This window comes from Oncorhynchus mykiss, unplaced genomic scaffold (genome assembly GCF_013265735.2).
Source record: "Oncorhynchus mykiss isolate Arlee unplaced genomic scaffold, USDA_OmykA_1.1 un_scaffold_119, whole genome shotgun sequence".
NCBI lineage: Eukaryota > Metazoa > Chordata > Actinopteri > Salmoniformes > Salmonidae > Oncorhynchus > Oncorhynchus mykiss.
Genome location: NW_023493660.1, coordinates 214,736 through 236,076, shown reverse-complemented (window position 1 = coordinate 236,076; position 21,341 = coordinate 214,736). Strand labels below are relative to the sequence as shown.

The 21,341-nt window shown below is 44.8% G+C and overlaps 1 protein-coding gene across 1 annotated transcript in view; it reads left to right on the top strand.

Moving 5' to 3' along the window:
* Nucleotides 1–21,341, top strand: part of LOC110514389 (thrombospondin-2) — a 71,704-nt gene that overhangs the window by 14,207 nt on the left and 36,156 nt on the right. The window contains exons 3-8 of the mRNA XM_036972057.1: nt 7,325–7,443; nt 8,613–8,783; nt 8,961–9,054; nt 11,727–11,897; nt 12,267–12,443; nt 12,523–12,696. Coding sequence (XP_036827952.1) covers nt 7,325–7,443; nt 8,613–8,783; nt 8,961–9,054; nt 11,727–11,897; nt 12,267–12,443; nt 12,523–12,696 — 906 coding nt within the window. The remainder of the gene's footprint in view (nt 1–7,324; nt 7,444–8,612; nt 8,784–8,960; nt 9,055–11,726; nt 11,898–12,266; nt 12,444–12,522; nt 12,697–21,341) is intronic.

Sequence of the window (21,341 nt, the reverse complement as noted above, 5' to 3'; positions counted from 1 at the left end):
CCGGTCCCATAGCGCCGGTCCCATAGCGCCGGTCCCATAGCTCCGGTCCCATAGCGCCGGTCCCGTAGCGCCGGTCCCGTAGCTCCGGTCCCGTAGCGCTGGTCCCGTAGCTCTGGTCCCGTAGCGCCGGCCCCATAGCTCCGGTCCCGTAGCGCCGGTCCCGTAGCTCCGGTCCCGTAGCGCCGGTCCCGTAGCGCCGGTCCCGTAGCGCCGGTCCCGTAGCGCCGGTCCCGTAGCGCCGGTCCCGTAGCTCCGGTCCCGTAGCGCTGGTCCTGTAGCTCTGGTCCCGTAGCGCCGGTCCCATAGCGCCGGTCCCGTAGCTCCGGTCCCGTAGCGCCGGTCCCGTAGCGCCGGTCCCGTAGCGCCGGTCCCGTAGCTCTGGTCCCATAGCGCCGGTCCCGTAGCTCCGGTCCCGTAGCTCTGGTCCCATAGCGCCGGTCCCGTAGCGCCGGTCCCGTAGCTCCGGTCCCATAGCTCCGGTCCCATAGCTCCGGTCCCGTAGTGCCGGTCCCATAGCGCCGGTCCCATAGCGCCGGTCCCGTTGCTCCGGTCCCATAGCGCCGGTCCCGTAGTGCCGGTCCCGTAGCTCCGGTCCCGTAGCGCCGGTCCCGTAGCTCTGGTCCCGTAGCTCCGGTCCCGTAGCGCTGGTCCTGTAGCTCTGGTCCCGTAGCTCTGGTCCCATAGCTCCGGTCCCGAGGTGCCTGTCCCGTATGTAGCATTTTCCCAGCCTCTCCCACTGCACCTCCCCTCCCCCTGTGCTTCTCAATTAACCCTAACCCATTTTTCCAGCCTCTCCCACTGCACCCCCCTGTGCTTCTCAATTAACCCTAACCCATTTTCCCAGCCTCTCCCACTGCACCCCCCCCCGTGCTTCTCAATTAACCCTAACCCATTTTCCCAGCCTCTCCCACTGCACCCCCCCTCCCCCTGTGCTTCTCAATTAACCCTAACACATTTTCCCAGCCTCTCCCACTGCACCCCCCCTCCCCCTGTGCTTCTCAATTGTGCACCACTGCTGTGACTTTTTTAATCCCTAAGTCACTGGGCTCTGTGAACTTTGCCAAGTTGGCAACGCTGATGCCTCTAAATCACCTGAATGGAGTCAATCAGATATCTGCTTGTTACCGCCATGTGCTGATAGATAAAGGCCAGACTCTATAAGGTTAGCAGTCTTATGCCACGATTTTTCTGTCCCAGACAACATTTCTACATTGTGGGAAAATTCTTTGGTCACAAACAATTGTCATCAGAATGTTTTTGCATTTATTGTGTAGTGTGGCTGGTTTTACGAGCCCATCCCAGTGATTGACCAATAGAAACACGGCTGGCGCTGTGCACGCACACAATAATATGAGTATTGTGAAAAGTCATATTCTGTCACGCCTTGACCTTAGAGATCCTTATTATTCTCTGTTTGGTTAGGTCAGGGTGTGAGTCGGGTGGGAAAGTCTATGTTTTCTATTTCTTTGCTTTTTACCGAGTGTGGTTCCCAATCAGCTGTCTATCGTTGTCTCTGATTGGGGATCATATATAAGTTGTCATTTTCCTTTTGGGTTTTGTGGAGGTGTTGTTTTCTGTTTAGTGTCTGTGCCTGACAGAACTGTTAGCTTTCGCTTTGTTATTTTCTTTGAGTGTTTTTTGCTAATAAAAATCATGAACACTTTCCACGCTGCACTTTGGTCCACTCCTTTCGACGAGAGCAGATTCATATAATAGTTGGATTTAAATGTTTACAAGAAGAACGATTGAACCAATAATCTTGTTTACATGACAAGTCTGAAATCAGGCCAATTTACAGGATTTTGAAAAATTCGCAAAATCTCCAGTCTAAATGATGGTTCTACCATGTTATTTTGGGGAAACCGATTTGATTCTGAGTTCGAACATATAAAGTTTGTCTGAGAAAACTATTTCCATTCACTTCACTCGTGCATAAACAGAGGGAGGCTTGCGCTGCTGGTGCTAGCACACGCTCAGAACTGAAGCAGATCAGACAATCTGGCAAGGTTGATATTAAGATTTGAATTTGGTAACATTGCACAGTGTGACATGAGATAATCGTAAAAGACTGAATCCGAGGTACAGTCTGCAAAGGCCTTAAAAGGAAGGAGCACAGATACGCTGATAGGTAAGAGGGAGGAGCACAGATACGCTGATAGGTAAGAGGGAGGAGCACAGATACGCTGATAGGTAAGAGGGAGGAGCACAGATACGCTGATAGATAAGAGGGAGGACACCTTTACTATCCATAACACCTTCACTATCCATAACACCTTCACTCTCCACAGCACCTTCACTCTCCACAGCACCTTCACTCTCCACAACACCTTCACTCTCCACAACACCTTCACTCTCCACAACACCTTCACTCTCCACAACACCTTCACTCTCCACAACACCTTTACTATCCATAACACCTTTACTATCCACTATCCATAACACCTTTACTATCCACTATCCATAACACTTTCACTATCCATAACACCTTTACTATCCATAACACCTTTACTATCCACTATCCATAACACCTTTACTATCCACTATCCATAACACCTTCACTATCCACTATCCATAACACCTTTACTATCCATAACACCTTTACTATCCACTATCCATAACACCTTTACTATCCACTATCCATAACACCTTTACTATCCATAACACCTTTACTATCCACTATCCATAACACCTTTACTATCCACTATCCATAACACCTTTACTATCCACTATCCATAACACCTTTACTATCCATAACACCTTTACTATCCACTATCCATAACACCTTTACTATCCACTATCCATAACACCTTTACTATCCACTATCCACAACACCTTCACTCTCCACAACACCTTTACTATCCATAACACCTTTACTATCCACTATCCATAACACCTTTACTATCCACTATCCATAACACTTTCACTATCCATAACACCTTTACTATCCATAACACCTTTACTATCCACTATCCATAACACCTTTACTATCCATAACACCTTTACTATCCACTATCCATAACACCTTTACTATCCACTATCCATAACACTTTCACTATCCATAACACCTTTACTATCCATAACACCTTTACTATCCACTATCCATAACACCGTCACTATCCATAACACCTTTACTATCCATAACACCTTCACTATCCACTATCCATAACACCTTTACTATCCACAACACCTTTACCATCCATAACACCTTTACTATCCATAACACCTTTACTATCCATAACACCTTTACTATCCACTATCCATAACACATTTACTATCCACTATCCATAACACCTTCACTCTCCACAACACCTTCACTCTCCACAACACCTTCACTCTCCACAACACCTTCACTCTCCACAACACCTTCACTCTCCACAACACCTTCACTCTCCACAACACCTTTACTATCCATAACACCTTTACTATCCATAACACCTTTACTATCCACTATTCATAACACCTTTACTATCCACTATCCATAACACTTTCACTATCCATAACACCTTTACTATCCACTATCCATAACACCTTTACTATCCACTATCCATAACACCTTTACTATCCACTATCCATAACACTTTCACTATCCATAACACCTTTACTATCCATAACACCTTTACTATCCACTATCCATAACACCTTTACTATCCACTATCCATAACACTTTCATTATCCATAACACCTTTACTATCCACAACACCTTCACTCTCCACAACACCTTCACTCTCCACAACACCTTCACTCTCCACAACACCTTCACTCTCCACAACACCTTCACTCTCCACAACACCTTCACTCTCCACAACACCTTTACTATCCATAACACCTTTACTATCCACTATCCATAACACCTTTACTATCCATAACACTTTCACTATCCATAACACCTTTACTATCCACTATCCATAACACCTTTACTATCCACTATCCATAACACCTTTACTATCCATAACACCTTTACTATCCACTATCCATAACACCTTTACTATCCACTATCCATAACACATTTACTATCCACTATCCATAACACATTTACTATCCACTATCCATAACACCTTTACTCTCCACTATCCATAACACCTTCACTCTCCACTATCCATAACACCTTTACTATCCACTATCCATAACACATTTACTATCCACTATCCATAACACCTTTACTCTCCACTATCCACTATCCATAACACATTTACTATCCACTATCCATAACACATTTACTATCCACTATCCATAACACATTTACTATCCATAACACTTTAACTATCCACTATCCATAACACCTTTACTCTTCACTATCCACTATCCATAACACCTTCACTCTCCACTATCCATAACACCTTTACTATCCACTATCCATAACACATTTACTATCCACTATCCATAACACCTTTACTCTCCACTATCCACTATCCATAACACATTTACTATCCACTATCCATAACACTTTCACTATCCACTATCCATAACACCTTTACTATCCACTATCCATAACACATTTACTATCCACTATCCATAACACCTTTACTCTCCACTATCCATAACAACTTTACTCTCCACTATCCACTATCCATAACACATTTACTATCCACTATCCATAACACATTTACTATCCATAACACTTTCACTATCCACTATCCATAACACCCTTTACTATCCACTATCCATAACACATTTACTATCCACTATCCATAACACCTTTACTCTCCACTATCCACTATCCATAACACATTTACTATCCACTATCCATAAAACCTTTACTCTCCACTATCCACTATCCATAACACATTTACTATCCACTATCCATAATACATTTACTATCCATAACACTTTCACTATCCACTATCCATAACACCTTTACTCTCCACTATCCACTATCCATAACACCTTTACTCTCCACTATCCACTATCCATAACACATTTACTATCCACTATCCATAACACATTTACTATCCATAACACTTTCACTATCCACTATCCATAACACCTTTACTATCCATAACACCTTTACTATCCACTATCCATAACACTTTCACTATCCACTATCAATCAAACCTTCACTATCCATAACACCTTTACTATCCACTGTCCATAACACCTTTACTCTCCACCATCCATAACACCTTTACTATCCACTATCCATAACACCTTTACTATCCATAACACCTTTACTATCCACTATCCATAACACCTTTACTATCCACTATCCATAACACATTTACTATCCACTATCCATAACACATTTACTATCCACTATCCATAACACCTTTACTCTCCACTATCCATAACACCTTCACTCTCCACTATCCATAACACCTTTACTATCCACTATCCATAACACATTTACTATCCACTATCCATAACACCTTTACTCTCCACTATCCACTATCCATAACACATTTACTATCCACTATCCATAACACATTTACTATCCACTATCCATAACACATTTACTATCCATAACACTTTAACTATCCACTATCCATAACACCTTTACTCTTCACTATCCACTATCCATAACACCTTCACTCTCCACTATCCATAACACCTTTACTATCCACTATCCATAACACATTTACTATCCACTATCCATAACACCTTTACTCTCCACTATCCACTATCCATAACACATTTACTATCCACTATCCATAACACTTTCACTATCCACTATCCATAACACCTTTACTATCCACTATCCATAACACATTTACTATCCACTATCCATAACACCTTTACTCTCCACTATCCATAACAACTTTACTCTCCACTATCCACTATCCATAACACATTTACTATCCACTATCCATAACACATTTACTATCCATAACACTTTCACTATCCACTATCCATAACACCCTTTACTATCCACTATCCATAACACATTTACTATCCACTATCCATAACACCTTTACTCTCCACTATCCACTATCCATAACACATTTACTATCCACTATCCATAAAACCTTTACTCTCCACTATCCACTATCCATAACACATTTACTATCCACTATCCATAATACATTTACTATCCATAACACTTTCACTATCCACTATCCATAACACCTTTACTCTCCACTATCCACTATCCATAACACCTTTACTCTCCACTATCCACTATCCATAACACATTTACTATCCACTATCCATAACACATTTACTATCCATAACACTTTCACTATCCACTATCCATAACACCTTTACTATCCATAACACCTTTACTATCCACTATCCATAACACTTTCACTATCCACTATCAATCAAACCTTCACTATCCATAACACCTTTACTATCCACTGTCCATAACACCTTTACTCTCCACCATCCATAACACCTTCACTATCCATAACACCTTTACTCTCCACTATCCACTATCCATAACACCTTTACTCTCCACTATCCACTATCCATAACACATTTACTATCCACTATCCATAACACATTTACTATCCACTATCCATAACACCTTTACTATCCACTATCCATAACACCTTTACTCTCCACTATCCACTATCCATAACACATTTACTATCCACTATCCATAACACATTTACTATCCACTACCCATAACACCTTTACTATCCACTATCCATAACACCTTTACTATCCACTATCCATAACACCTTCACTATCCATAACACCTTTACTATCCGCTATCCATAACACCTTCACTATCCATAACACCTTTACTATCCACTATCCATAACACCTTTACTATCCACTATCCATAACACCTTTACTATCCACTATCCATAACACCTTCCCTATCCATAACACCTTTACTATCCATAACACCTTTACTATCCATAACATCTTTACTATCCACTATCCATAACACCTTCACTATCCATAACACCTTTACTATCCACTATCCATAACACCTTTACTATACATAACACCTTTACTATCCACTATCCATAACACCTTTACTATCCACTATCCATAACACCTTCACTATCCATAACACCTTTACTATCCACTATCCATAACACCTTCACTATCCATAACACCTTTACTATCCATAACATCTTTACTATCCACTATCCATAACATCTTTACTATCCACTATCAATCACACCTTCACTATCCACTATCAATCAAACCTTTACTATCCATAACACCTTTGCTATCCACTGTCCATAATACCTTCACTATCCATAACACCTTCACTATCAATAACACCTTCACTATCCATAACACCTTTATCAAAAACAATGTTAAGAAAACTCTGTCTGAACACACAGATAAAGACAGCAGGAGGCTTGTGGATCTGGTTTGGGTTAGCTCTGATTCTGCGTGTGTGTGTGTGTGTGTGTGTGTGTGTGTGTAGGGGTGGAGCGTCCTGAGGTGATGTGTCGTCGGTCCTGTGAGGAGCTGAATGATCTGTTATCAGAGCTGCATGGCCTCCACATCGTTACCACTAGTCTGCTGCACGACCTTCAGAGAGCTGTAAGACACACAGACACATACAGACAGGGTTGGCTAGGTTACTTCCTAAATGGAATTCGTTACAGTTACTGGTTACCTGTCCTAACTAGTAATCAGTAATGTAACTTTTGGATTACTCAAACTCAGTAACGTAATCTGATTACATTCAGTTACTTTTAGATTACTTTCCCCTTAAGAGGCGTTAGAGGAAGACAACAATGTATGTAACCAATTGAACAACATCTATTGCAGGATAAATTAATGTTAATGTTTACATAGCTGGCCATATATGGATGTTAAATTTTACTTTATGGATTGGTTAAGTAGGCTTCTTCTAACCCATCGCTTTCTACTACATATAATAAGACGATTAAATGATATCTTTACATTAAAAACCAAAGTCTTTCAGAATTCTACTCATTCCAATAAATGTTATACCCCTTGATTTTCAAGAACAGGACTTGGAAATATGGAAGTATTGATTAGCCTAATAGTTTTACCTGAGCATGACCCACCTGAGCATAGCCAGCCCTACTCTGTTGTTTATGATTTAGTTGTCATGGAGAACTGAATGGGCTCATTGATTAAAGTTGAAAAATAAATGCCTCACTCATGGAATGGCTTTGAGCACTACTGAAAAGTGCTATTTACATGTGAATAATGAATGCAATACGCTTAATTTGCTACAGGCCTATTGTTGAACTTTGTGTTGGTGACACTTTGATATCTTGATAATATGCAGCTGTTTAAAGGGCAAGTCCACAGATGAAACAATAACAAAAGGGTCTCCCCGCCTCTGTTTTGGTAAAAAGCTGAGGGATGGGCCTGGAGAAATGTAACCACTCTCAGATTAATAGACAGAGCTGTGGATGCAAGGACTGACCATCCAGGATATCAACACTATTGTTTTAACCATGTTTTGAGGCTGTACAGTGTTTGATTACATTTAATGTTTACAAACATTGGAGGGTAAAAATATATATCTTGGGTTCTCATGGAGTGTGACGCACACACACACACACACACACACACACACACACACACACACACACACACACACACACACACACACACACACACACACACACACACACACACACACACACACACACACACACACACACACAGCATCAGTACTAACCATAACCAGATCCACAAGCCTCCTGCCGTCTTCATCTGTGTGTGTTCAGACAGAGGAGAATGAGGCATTGCGTGAAGCTCTCTCTGAGCTGGGCAGCAGTTTGGACAGAGAGGGAGGAGGAGAAGATGATGAAGAGGAGAGAGTGTGTGTGCAGGACGGACGTGTGTATCAGCGGAAGGAGGACTGGGTTTCAGACAGCTGCACATTCTGTACCTGCCAGGTAAACACACACACACACACACACACACACACACACACACACACACACACACACACGCTCAACTCTTGAGTCAAGATATCTCTAGGCCCTTTTGCTTTACTACTGTGTGTGTGTGTGTGTGTGTGTGTGTGTGTGTGTGTGTGTGTGTGTGTGTGTGTGTGTGTTGTGTGTGTGTAGGAGGGGAAGGCAGTGTGTCGGCAGGTCACCTGTCCTCCAGTAATATGTTCCAGTCCTTCCTTCACTGAAGGGGAATGCTGCCCTGTGTGCCTGGGTGAGATATCTAAACACATTCACTTAGTCTACTGTATTTCAAATGATTATTTCAGAAGTCATATTTAGTCAAATCAAATTGTATTCGTCACAAGCCCTGAATACAACAGGTGTAGACCTTACAGTGAAATGCTTACTTACACGCCCTTAACCAACAATGCAGTTTAAAAAATACGAATAAGAATAAGAAATAAAAGTAACAAGTAGTTAAAGAGCTGCTGTAAAATAACAATAGCGAGACTATATACAGGGGGTACTGGTACAGAGTCAACGTGCGGGGGCACCGGTTAGTTGAGGTAATTGAGGTAATATGTACATGTAGGTAGAGTTATTAAAACCTCTCTGGGATATTTGGGACAGTAGCGTCCCACCCCGCCAACAGCCAGTGAAAGTGCAGGGTGCCAAATTCAAAACAACAAAAATCTCATAATTAAAACTCCTCAAATATACAAGTATTTTACACCATTTTAAAGATACCGTTCTCATTAATCCAGCCACAGTGTCTGATTTAAAAAGGCTTTACAGTGAAAGCACCACAAACGGTTATGTTAGGTCACCACCAAGTCACGGACTGGAGAAAGACTGGAGTCACAAAAAGTACAGAGGTAAAATTAATCACTAACCTTTGATGATCTTCATCAGATGACACTCATGGGACTTCATGTTACACAATACATGTATGTTTTGTTCGATGAAGTGCATATTTATATCCAAAAATCTCATATTACATTGGCGTGTTATGTTCAGTCGTTCCAAAACATGCAGTGATTTTGTAGAGAGCCACATCAATTCACAGAAATACTAATATTAAACATTGATAATAGATACAACTATTATACATGGAACTTTAGATAAACTTCTCCTTAATGCAACCGCTGTGTCAGATTTAAAAAAAACGTTACGGAAAAAGCACACCATGCAATAATCTGAGTACGGCGCTCAGAGCCCAAACCAGCCGAAAAATATCCGCCATGTTGTGTAGTCAACAATAGTCAGAAATAGCATTATAAATATTCACTTACCTTTAATGATCTTCATCAGAATCCACTCCCAGGAATCCCAGTTCCACAATAAATTTGTGATTTCTTCGATAATGTCCATAATTTATGTCCAAATAGCTACTTTTGTTAGCGCATTTTGTAAACAAATCCAAAGTCATGAAGCGCGTTCACTAGGAGCAGACGAAATGTCAAAAAAAATTGTTACAGTCCGTAGAAACATGTCAAACGATGTATAGAATCAATCTTTAGGAAGTTTTTAACATAAATCTTCAATGATGTTCCAACCGGAGAATTCCTTTGTCTCTAGAAAAGCAATGAAACAAGAGCTAACTCTCTCATGACCGCGCATCACGAGCCCGTGGCACTCTGCCAGACACCTGACTCATTCCCCTCTCATTCAGCCCCCCTTCACAGTAGAAGCCTGAAACAACGTTCTAAAGACTGTTGATATCTAGTGGAAGCCTTAGGAAGTGCAACATGACCAATATCCCACCGTGTCTTCAATAGGGGCTGAGTTGAAAACCTACAAGCCTCAGATTTCCCACTTCCTGGTTGGATTTTTTTCTCAGGTTTTTGCCTGCCATATGAGTTCTGTTATACACACAGACATCATTCAAACAGTTTTAGAAACTTCAGAGTGTTTTCTATCCAATACTAATAATAATATGCATATATTAGCATCTGGGACTGAGTAGCAGGCGGTTAGTCTGGGCACCTTATTCATCCAAGCTACTCAATACTGCCCCCCAGTCACTAAGAAGTTAAAGTGACTATGCATAGATAATAACAGAGAGTAGCAGCGGCGTAAGAGGGGGGGGGGGGGGGGGGGGGGGGGGGGGGGGCAATGCAAATAGTCTGGATAGCCATTTGATTAGATGTGCAGGAGTCTTATGGCTTGGGGGTAGAAGCTGTTTAGAAGCCTCTTGGACCTAGCCTTGGCACTCCGGTACCGCTTGCCGTGCGGTAGCAGAGAGAACAGTCTATGACTAGGGTGGCTGGAGTCTTTGACAATTTTTAGGGCCTTCTTCTGACTCCGCCTGGTATAGAGGTCCTGGATGGCAGGAAGCTTGGTCCCAGTGATGTACTGGGCCGTACGCACTCCCCTCTGTAGTGCTTGCGGTCGGAGGCCGAGCAATTGCCATACCAGGCAGTGATGCAACCAGTCAGGATTCTCTCGATGGTGTAGCAGTAGAACCTTTTGAAGATCTCAGGACCCATTCCAAATCTTTTCAGTCTCCTGAGGGGAATCAGGTTTTGTCGTGCCCTCTTCACGACTGTCTTGGTGTGCTTGGACCATGTTAGTTTGTTGGTGATGTGGACACCAAGGAACTTGAAGCTCTCAACCTGCTCCACTACAGCCCCGTCGATGAGAATGGGGGCGTGCTCGGTCCTCCTTTGCCTGTAGTCCACAATCATCTCATTTGTCTTGATCACATCGAGGGAGAGGTTGTTGTCCTTGCACCACACTGCCATATCTCTGACCTCCTCCCTATAGGCTGTCTCATCGTTGTCGGTGATCAGGCCTACCACTGTTGTCATCGGCAAACTTAATGATGGTGTTAGAGTCATAGAGTCGTAGAGTTTGTATACATATGTGTGCGTATGTATATGTATTTGTTTGTGTGTGTGTGTGTTTGTGTGCATGTGTGTGTGTGTTTGTGTGTGTGTATAGGGTTGGGAAGTGAAGATGGATGGTCCCCATGGTCGGAGTGGACGGAATGTTCGGTCACCTGTGGGCGTGGCTTCCAGCGGAGAGGGCGATCTTGTGATGATGTCTCCACGTCCTGTTCTGACTCCTCCCTCCAAACCCGCAGGTGCACCCTGGGAAGTTGTGAAAGCCGAGGTGAGTTCACCAATAACTCCTGTAGTACAGCTAGCTCCTGTAATACACATTATGGTTAGCTACGTCGTTGTATTTATTTATGATACTCTTTGAAGATGTACGGTTTCAGACATGTTAGGAAGGTGGGGTTGGGACTCTGCTGACGTTAGGCTGAAGCTCATTCCACCGTTGAGGTGTCAGGACAGAGAGGATCTTTGACTGGTCTGGGGGGGGGGGGGGGGGCTGACCCTCATATGGGTGGGAGGGCCAAGAGACCAGAGGTGGCAGAATGGAACGCTCAGGTTTGGGTGTTGGGTTTGAGCAATCATTTCCCTTTTATAAAAATGTGTGTGTGTGTTTGTGTGTTTGTGTGTGTGTGTGTGTGTGTAGTCCATGGGAACGGCGGCTGGGGCCTGTGGTCTCCGTGGTCTGCATGTTCTGTGTCGTGTGGTTCAGGTCTCGTTGTGCGTGTTCGACTCTGCAACTTCCCCCTCGCTCAGCGCAGGGGCAGCGGCTGCCGTGGCAACACTACAGAGACACATCCCTGTGACGCTACACCCTGTCCAAGTGAGAACACAAACAAACAAACCAGATGACTGCTATTGTTGATGTTGGATTGACTGATACACTGTCTGTGTGATTATAGTTGTCGGGGTCTGGGGACCGTGGTCTTCCTGGTTACCATGCAGTGTGTCGTGTGGCAGTGGGCTGATGATTCGTCAGCGGGAGTGTTCTAACCCCGCCCCCCGGCATGGAGGCAGGAACTGTGTGGGAGAGACGGCCGACTACGCAGCCTGCGATACACAACCCTGTCCAATAGGTAGCATACATAGGATGACAGAGAGGGCCAAGAACCATTATTCCACTGACAACATAGTTGCGAACAGGAACAATCCAAGTAAACTATGGAAGTTTTTGAAACAGTTAGGATACAGTACAGATAATTTATCCATAACAGTCTAAACTAACATATGGAATTGTTTTAAGATTGTCATACCAAGGATAATTTAGCTATTTGATTTGGAATTTTAGGACCCCTTTAGTATAAAAAAAACATGTAAAAAATGATTTGATGAAACATTGATTTTGGCCTTTCTGCTAAAATCAAATCAAATGTTATCGGTCACTTACACATATTTAGCAGATGTTATTGCGGGTGCGGCTAAATGCTTGTGTTCCTAGTGTAACGGTCTTCTTCCCGGGAAGGAGAGGAGGACCAAAATGCAGCGTGGTTATTGTTAAGCATCTTTAATAAAGACGAAAACGTAAACACTATACAAATACAAAATAATAAACCGTGGCAAAACCGAAACAGTCCTAACTGGTGCAGAGAACACAGAGACAGGAAACAACCACCCACAAAATACCCAAAGAATATGACTGCCTAAATATGGTTCCCAATCAGATACAACGATAAACACCTGCCTCTGATTGAGAACCACTCTAGGCAACCATAGGCCTACCTAGACAACTACACTGAACACAACCCCATAAATCGAATAAACCCCTAGACAAGACGACACACAATAAATCACCCATGTCACACCCTGGCCTAACGAAAATAATAAAGAAAACACAGATAACAAAGGCCAGGGTGTGAAAACTAGTTCCAACAGAGCAGTAGTACCTAACTAAATGCTTGTGTTTCTAGCTCCAACAGAGCAGTAGTACCTAACTAAATGCTTGTGTTTCTAGCTCCAACAGAGCAGTAGTACCTAACTAAATGCTTGTGTTTCTAGCTCCAACAGAGCAGTAGTACCTAACTAAATGCTTGTGTTTCTAGTTCCAACAGAGCAGTAGTACCTAACTAAATGCTTGTGTTTCTAGCTCCAACAGAGCAGTAGTACCTAACTAAATGCTTGTGTTTCTAGCTCCAACAGAGCAGTAGTACCTAACTAAATGCTGCTGTTCCTAGTTCCAACAGAGCAGTAATATCTAACTAAATGCTTGTGTAACCAGCTCCAACAGTCCAGTAATATCTAACTAAATGCTTGTGTTCCCAGCTCCAACAGTGCAGTAATATCTAACTAAATGCTTGTGTTCCTAGCTCCAACAGTGCAGTAATATCTAACTAAATGCTTGTGTGCCTAGCTCCAACAGTGCAGTAATATCTAACTAAATGCTTGTGTTTCTAGCTCCAACAGAGCAGTAGTACCTAACTAAATGCTTGTGTTTCTAGCTCCAACAGAGCAGTAGTACCTAACTAAATGCTGCTGTTCCTAGTTCCAACAGAGCAGTAATATCTAACTAAATGCTTGTGTAACCAGCTCCAACAGTCCAGTAATATCTAACTAAATGCTTGTGTTCCCAGCTCCAACAGTGCAGTAATATCTAACTAAATGCTTGTGTTCCTAGCTCCAACAGTGCAGTAATATCTAACTAAATGCTTGTGTGCCTAGCTCCAACAGTGCAGTAATATCTAACTAAATGCTTGTGTTTCTAACTCCAACAGAGCAGTAATATCTAACTAAATGCTTGTGTTCCTAGTTCCAACAGAGCAGTAATATCTAACTAAATGCTTGTGTTCCTAGTTCCAACAGAGCAGTAATATCTAACTAAATGCTTGTGTTCCTAGTTCCAACAGAGCAGTAATATCTAACTAAATGCTTGTGTTCCTAGTTCCAACAGTGCAGTAATATCTAACAATTCACAGCAATACACACAAATCCAAAGGTAAAAGAATAGAGTTAAGAAATATTTAAATATTAGGACGAGCAATGTCGGAGTGGCATTGACTAAAATACAGTAGAACAGAAGAATAGAATAGAATATAAGATGAGTAAAGCTGTATGTAAGATGTAAGAAGGGTTTTATAAATACATTTAATTGATTGATTGTATGTAAACATTATTGAAACGTAATTGAAGTGACTAGTGTTCCATTATTAAAGTGATTCCAAGTCTATGTATATATGCAGCAGCCTCTAATGTGCTAGTGATGGCTATTGAACAGTCTGATGGCCTTGAGATAGAAGCTGTTTTTCAGTCTCTGCACCTGTACTGACCTCGCCTTATGGATGATAGCGGGGTGAACAGGCAGTGGCTCGGGTGGTTGATGTCCTTGATGATATTTTTGGCCTTCCTGTGACATCGGGTGGTGTAGGTGTCCTGGAGGGCAGGTAGTTTGCCCCCGGTGATGCGTTGGGCAGACCTCACCACCCTCTGGAGAGCCCTGCGGTTGCGGGCGGTGCAGTTGCCATACCAGGTGGTGATACAGCCTGACAGGATGCTCTCAATTGTGCATGTGTAAAAGTTTACGAGGGTTTTAGTGGCCAAGGCAAATTTCTTCAGCCTCCTGAGGTTGAAGAGGCGCTTTTGCGCCTACTTCACCACACTGTCTGTGTGGGTGGACCATTTCAGGTTGTCAGTGATGTGTACGCTTAGGAACTTGAAGCTTTCCACCTTGTCCACTGCAGTCCCGTCGATGTGGATAGGGGGCTGCTCCCTCTGCTGTTTCCTGAATTCCACAATCAGCTGCTTTGTTTTGTGGATGTTTGGTGGGAGGTTGTTTTCCTGACACCACACTTCGAGTGCCCTCACCTCCTCTCTGTAGGCTGTCTCGTCATTGTGGGTAATCAAGCCCACTACTGTTGTGTCATCTGCAAACTTGATGATTGGGTTGGAGGCGTGTGTGGCCACGCAGCCATGGGTGAACAGAGAGTACAGGAAGGGGCTGAGCATGCACTCTTGCGAGGTCCCTGTGTTTAGGATCAGCAAAGTGGAGTTGTTGCTCCCTACCTTCCCCACCTGGGGCGGACAGTCAGGAAGTCCAGGACCCAGTTGCAGAGGGCAGGGTTCAGACCTAGGACCATGAGCTTAATGATGACCTTGGAGGGTACTATGGTGTTGAATGCTGAGCTATAGTCAATGAACAGCATTATACATAGGTATTCCTCTTGTTCCTCTTGTTCCTCTTGTCCAGATGGGATAGGTCAGTGTGCAGTGCGATGGCGATTGCATCGTCTGTGGATCTAAGCAAATTGAAGTGGGTCTAGGGTGTCAGGTAAGGTAGAGGTGATATGATCCTTAACTGGCCTCTCAAAGCATTCATGATGACAGAAGTGAGTGCTACGGGGCGATAGACATTTAGTTCAGTTACCTTTGCTTTCTTGGGTACAGGAACAATGGTTGACATCTTGAAGAAAGTGGGGACAGCAGACACGTTTAGGGAGAGATTGAATATGCCCGTAAACACTCCAGCCAGCTGGTCTGCGCATTCTCTGAGGACGCGGCTATGGATGCCGTCTGGGCCGGCAGCCATGCGAGTGTTAACATGCTTAAACGTCTTACTCACATCGGCCACGGAGAAGGAGAGCCCACAGTTCTTGGTAGCGGTCGGTGGCACTGTGTTATCCTCAAATCGGGCGAAGAAGTTGTTTATCTTGTCCGGAAGCAAGACGTCGGTGTCCGACGTGGCACATTTTCCCTTTGTAGTCTGTGATTGTCTGCCTTTAGGTACTATGCCCCCAGCCACATACGTCTCGTGTCTGAGCCGTTGAATTGCAATTCCACTTTGTCTCTGAACTGACATTTGACATGTTTTATTTTCTTACAGAGGGAATAACTACACTGTTTGTATTCTGCCATATTCCCAGTCACCTTTCCATGGTTTAAATGTGGTGGTTCGTGCTTTCAGTTTTGCGAGAATGCCGCCGTCTATCCACGGTTTCTGGTTTGGGTAGGTTTTAATAGTCAGTCTGTCACGTTCTGACCTTTATTTTCTTTGTTTTGTCATTATTTAGTATGGTCAGGGCGTGAGTTGGGGTGGGCAGTCTATGTTTGTTTTTCTATGATTTGGGTATTTATATGGTTCGGCCTAGTATGGTTCTCAATCAGAGGCAGGTGTCATTGGTTGTCTCTGATTGAGAATCATACTTAGGTAGCCTGGGTTTCACTGTGTGTTGGTGGGTGATTGTTCCTGTCTCTGTGCATGTATAGTGTATAGTGTCTATATTAAAGAACCATGAATAACCACCACGCTGCGCTTTGGTCCGCCTCTCCTTCACTTCAAGAAAACCGTTACAGGACCACCCACCACAACAGGACCAAGCGGCGTGGTGAAAGGCAGCGGCAGCAGGAGCAACAAAGTCTGGATTACACGACGTGGGAGGAAATAGACAGGTGGGCGGTCGTCCCAGGGAGAGTGCCGGAGCCCGCCTGGGATTCGCTGGAGCAGTGCGAAGAAGGTTATAGGAGAATGGAGTTGGAGAGACGAGCACGGCGACGCGGACGGAAGCCCGAGAGTCAGCCCCAAAAATGTCTTGGGGGGAGGCACACAGGGAGTATGGCGAAGCCAAGTAGGAGACCTGCGCCAACTTCCTGTGCTTACCGGGGGGCTAGAGAGACCAGGCAGGCACCGTGTTATGCTTTGGAGCGCACGGTGTCCCCAGTGCGGGTGCATAGCCCGGTGCGCTACATTCCAGCTCCGCGTATCGGCCGGGCTAGAGTGAGCATTGAGCCAAGTGCCATGAAGCCGGCTCTACGCAGCTGGTCTCCAGTGCGTCTCCTTGGGCCGGCTTACATGGCCCCAGCCTTGCGCATGGTGTCCCTGGTTCGCCTGCATAGCCCAGTGCGGGCTATTCCACCTCACCGCACTGGCAGGGCGACCGGGAGCATTCAACCAGGTAAGGTTGGGCAGGCTCGGTGCTCAAGAGCTCCAGTACGCCTGCACGGTCTGGTCTACCCAGTACCACCTCCACGCACCAGCCCTCCGGTGGCAGCTCCCCGCACCAGGCTTCCTGTGCGTGTCCTCGGCCCAGTACCACCAGTGCCAGCACCACGCATCAGGCCTACAGTGCGCCTCGCCTCTCCAGCGCTGCCGGAGTCTCCCGCCTGTTCGGCGCTGCCAGAGCTCCCGCCCCTCAGTCCAGAGGCGCTAGAGCTCCTCATTCCAGAGGCGCCAGAGCTCCTCAGTCCAGCGCTGTCAGAGCCTTCCTCTCCAGCGTTGCCGGAGCTTCTTGTCTGCCCAGCGCCATCTGAGCCACCCGTCTGCCCAGCGCCGCCTGAGCTGCCCGTCTGCCCAGCGCCGCCTGAGCCGCCCGTCTGCCCAGCGCCGCCTGAGCCGCCCGTCTGCCCAGCGCCCCCTGAGCCGCCCGTCTGCCCAGCGCCGCCTGAGCCGCCCGTCTGCCCAGCGCCGCCTGAGCCGCCAGTCTTCCCAGTGCCGCCAGTCTGCAAGGAGCCGCCAGTGCCGCCAGTCTGCAAGGAGCCGCCAGTGCCGCCAGTCAGCCAGAGGCCGCCAGAGCCCCTCAGCCCAGAGGCGCCAGAGCCCCTCAGCCCAGAGCCCCTGCCCCTCTGTCCAGAGCTTCCGCCCCTCTGTCCCGAGCTGCCCCTCTGTCCAGTGGGGTCATTGAGAAGGGTTGCCATGTTTAGAAAGCCACGGAGGTGGACAATAAGGCGGACTAAGACGATGGTGAAGTGGGGTCCGCGTCCCGCGCCAGAGCCGCCACCGCGGACAGACGCCCACCAAGACCCTCCCCTATAGGTTAAGGTTTTGCGGCCGGAGTCCGCACCTTTGGGGGTGGGGTACTGTCACGTTCTGACCTTTATTTCCTTTATTTTGTCATTATTTAGTATGGTCAGGGCGTGAGTTGGGGTGGGCAGTCTATGTTTGTTTTTCTATGTTTTGGGTATTTCTATGGTTCGGCCTAGTATGGTTCTCAATCAGAGGCAGGTGTCATTAGTTGTCTCTGATTGAGAATCATACTTAGGTAGCCTGGGTTTCACTGTTTGTTGGTGGGTGATTGTTCCTGTCTCTGTGTTTGCACCAGATAGGGCTGTTTTGGTTTTTTCACATTTCTTGTTTTGTTAGTTTATTCATGTATAGTGTCTATATTAAAGAACCATGAATAACCACCACGCTGCGTTTTGATCCGCCTCTCCTTCACTTCAAGAAAACCGTTACACAGTCACTGTATTTGTTATTAATCGTTACACAGTCACCGTATTCGGTATTCTCAGAGGCTGAACGACAATAAAAACTGAACGACTAAAAAGCACCCTGAGGAAAAGCAAAGTGAAAAATGTGTGTTTTAAGATCTCCACAGTTTCCACAGTTTCGGTCCCGGTCAGGTTCTCTGGCAGGCTATTCCAGAGGGTGGGGGCATAGTAACTAAAGGCTGCCTCTCCATGCCTCTTGGTCCCCCTCAGGTTCTCTGGCAGGCTGTTCCAGAGGGTGGGGGCATAGTAACTAAAGGCTGCCTCTCCATGCCTCTTGGTCCCCCTCAGGTTCTCTGGCAGGTTGTTCCAGATGGTGGAGGCATAGTAACTAAAGGCTGCCTCTCCATGCCTCTTGGTCCCCCTCAGGTTCTCTGGCAGGCTGTTCCAGAGGGTGGAGGCATAGTAACTAAAGGCTGCCTCTCCATGCCTCTTGGTCCTAGGCTTTGGGATAGTTAATAGGCCAGTGCCAGAGGACCTGAGGGACCTACTGGATACATAACTTTTTTTTTTTTTTTTTTTTTTTTTTTTTTGTGAATTTTACCCCTTTTTCTCCCCAATTTCGTAGTATCCAATTGTTGTAGTAGCTACTATCTTGTCTCATCGCTACAACTCCCGTACGGGCTCGGGAGAGACGAAGGTTGAAAGTCATGCGTCCTCCGATACACAACCAACCAAGCCGCTGCTTCTTTAACCTGTTAGAGCTCTAGGGGCGCTATTTCATTTTTGGATAAAAAACGTTCCCGTTTTAAGCGCGATATTTTGTCACGAAAAGATGCTCGACTATGCATATTCTTGACAGTTTTGGAAAGAACACTCTGAAGTTTCAGAATCTGCAAAGATTTTGTCTGTAAGTGCCCCAGAACTCATTCTACAGGCGAAACCAAGATGATGCATCACCCAGGAATTAGCAGAATTTCTGAAGCTCTGTTTTCCATTCTCTCCTTATATGGCTGTGATTGCGCAACGAATGAGCCTACACTTTCTGTCGTTCGCCCAAGGTCTTAGCAGCATTGTGACGTATTTGTAGGCATATCATTGGAAGATTGACCATAAGAGACTACATTTTCCAAGTGTCCGCCTGGTGTCCTGCGTCGAATTCGGTGCGCAATTGCCAGCTGCTTCTACTTTACCATTTGATTCAGGGGAGAAAGCATGTGTCCAAGAACGATGTATCAATGAAGAGATATGTGAAAAACACCTTGATGATTGATTCTAAACAACGTTTGCCATGTTTTCAGTCGATATTATGGAGTTAATTTGGAAAAAAGTTTGCGTTTTGAGGACTGAATTTATGGATTTTTTTTGGTAGCCAAATGTGATGTATAAAACGGAGCTATTTCTAATACACAAGGAATCTTTTTGGAAAAACTGAGCATCTGCTATCTAACTGAGAGTATCCTCATTGAAAACATCAGAAGTTCTTCAAAGGTAAATGATTTTATTTGAAGGCTTTTATGTTTTTGTTAATGTTGCGTGCTGGATGCTAACGCTAATGCTAACGCTAAATGCTAACGCGAAATGCTAACTCTAGCTAGCTACTTTTACACAAATTATTGTTTTCCTATGGTTGAGAAGCATATTTTGAAAATCTGAGATGACAGTGTTGTTTACAAAAGGCTACGCTTGAGAGATGGCATATTTATTTCATTTCATTTGCGATTTTCATAAATAGTTAACGTTGTGTTATGCTAATGAGCTTGCTGATAGATTTACACAATCCTGGATACAGGGGTTTTTTCATAGCTAAACGTGACGCAGAAAACGGAGCGATTTGTCCTAAACAAATAATCTTTCAGGAAAAACTGAACATTTGCTATCTGAGAGTCTCCTCATTGAAAACATCTGAAGTTCTTCAAAGGTAAATGATTTTTTTGAATGCTTTTCTGTTTTTTTGTGTAAATGTTGCCAGCTGAATGCTAATGCTAAATGCTACGTTAGCCATACACAAATGCTTGTTTTGCAATGGTTGAGAAGCATATTTTGAAAATCTGAGATGACAGTGTTGTTAACAAAAGGCTAAGCTTGAGAGCTAGCATATTTATTTCATTTCATTTGCGATTTTCATGAATAGTTAACGTTGCGTTATGGTAATGAGCTTGAGTCTGTATTCACGAACCCGGATCCGGGATGGGGAGATCAGAAAGGTTAACACAGCGCACATCCAACCCGGAAGCCAGCCGCACCAATGCGCCGGAGGAAACACCGTGCACCTGGCCACCTTGGCTAGCGTACACTGCGCCCAGCCCGCCACAGGAGTCGCTGGTGCGCGATGAGACAAGGACACCCCTACCGACCAAGCCCTCCCTAACCCGGGCGACGCTAGGCCAATTGTGCGTCGCCCCACGGACCTCCCGGTCGCGGCCGGTTACGACAGAGCCTGGGCGCGAACCCAGGACTCTGATGGCACAGCTGGCGCTGCAGTACAGCGCCCTTAACGACTGCGCCACCCGGGAGGCCCTGGATACATAACTTAGAAGCATGTCTGTATTGGGGTGCACAGTCGTGGTTTGATTTTAAACCAATAGTGGAA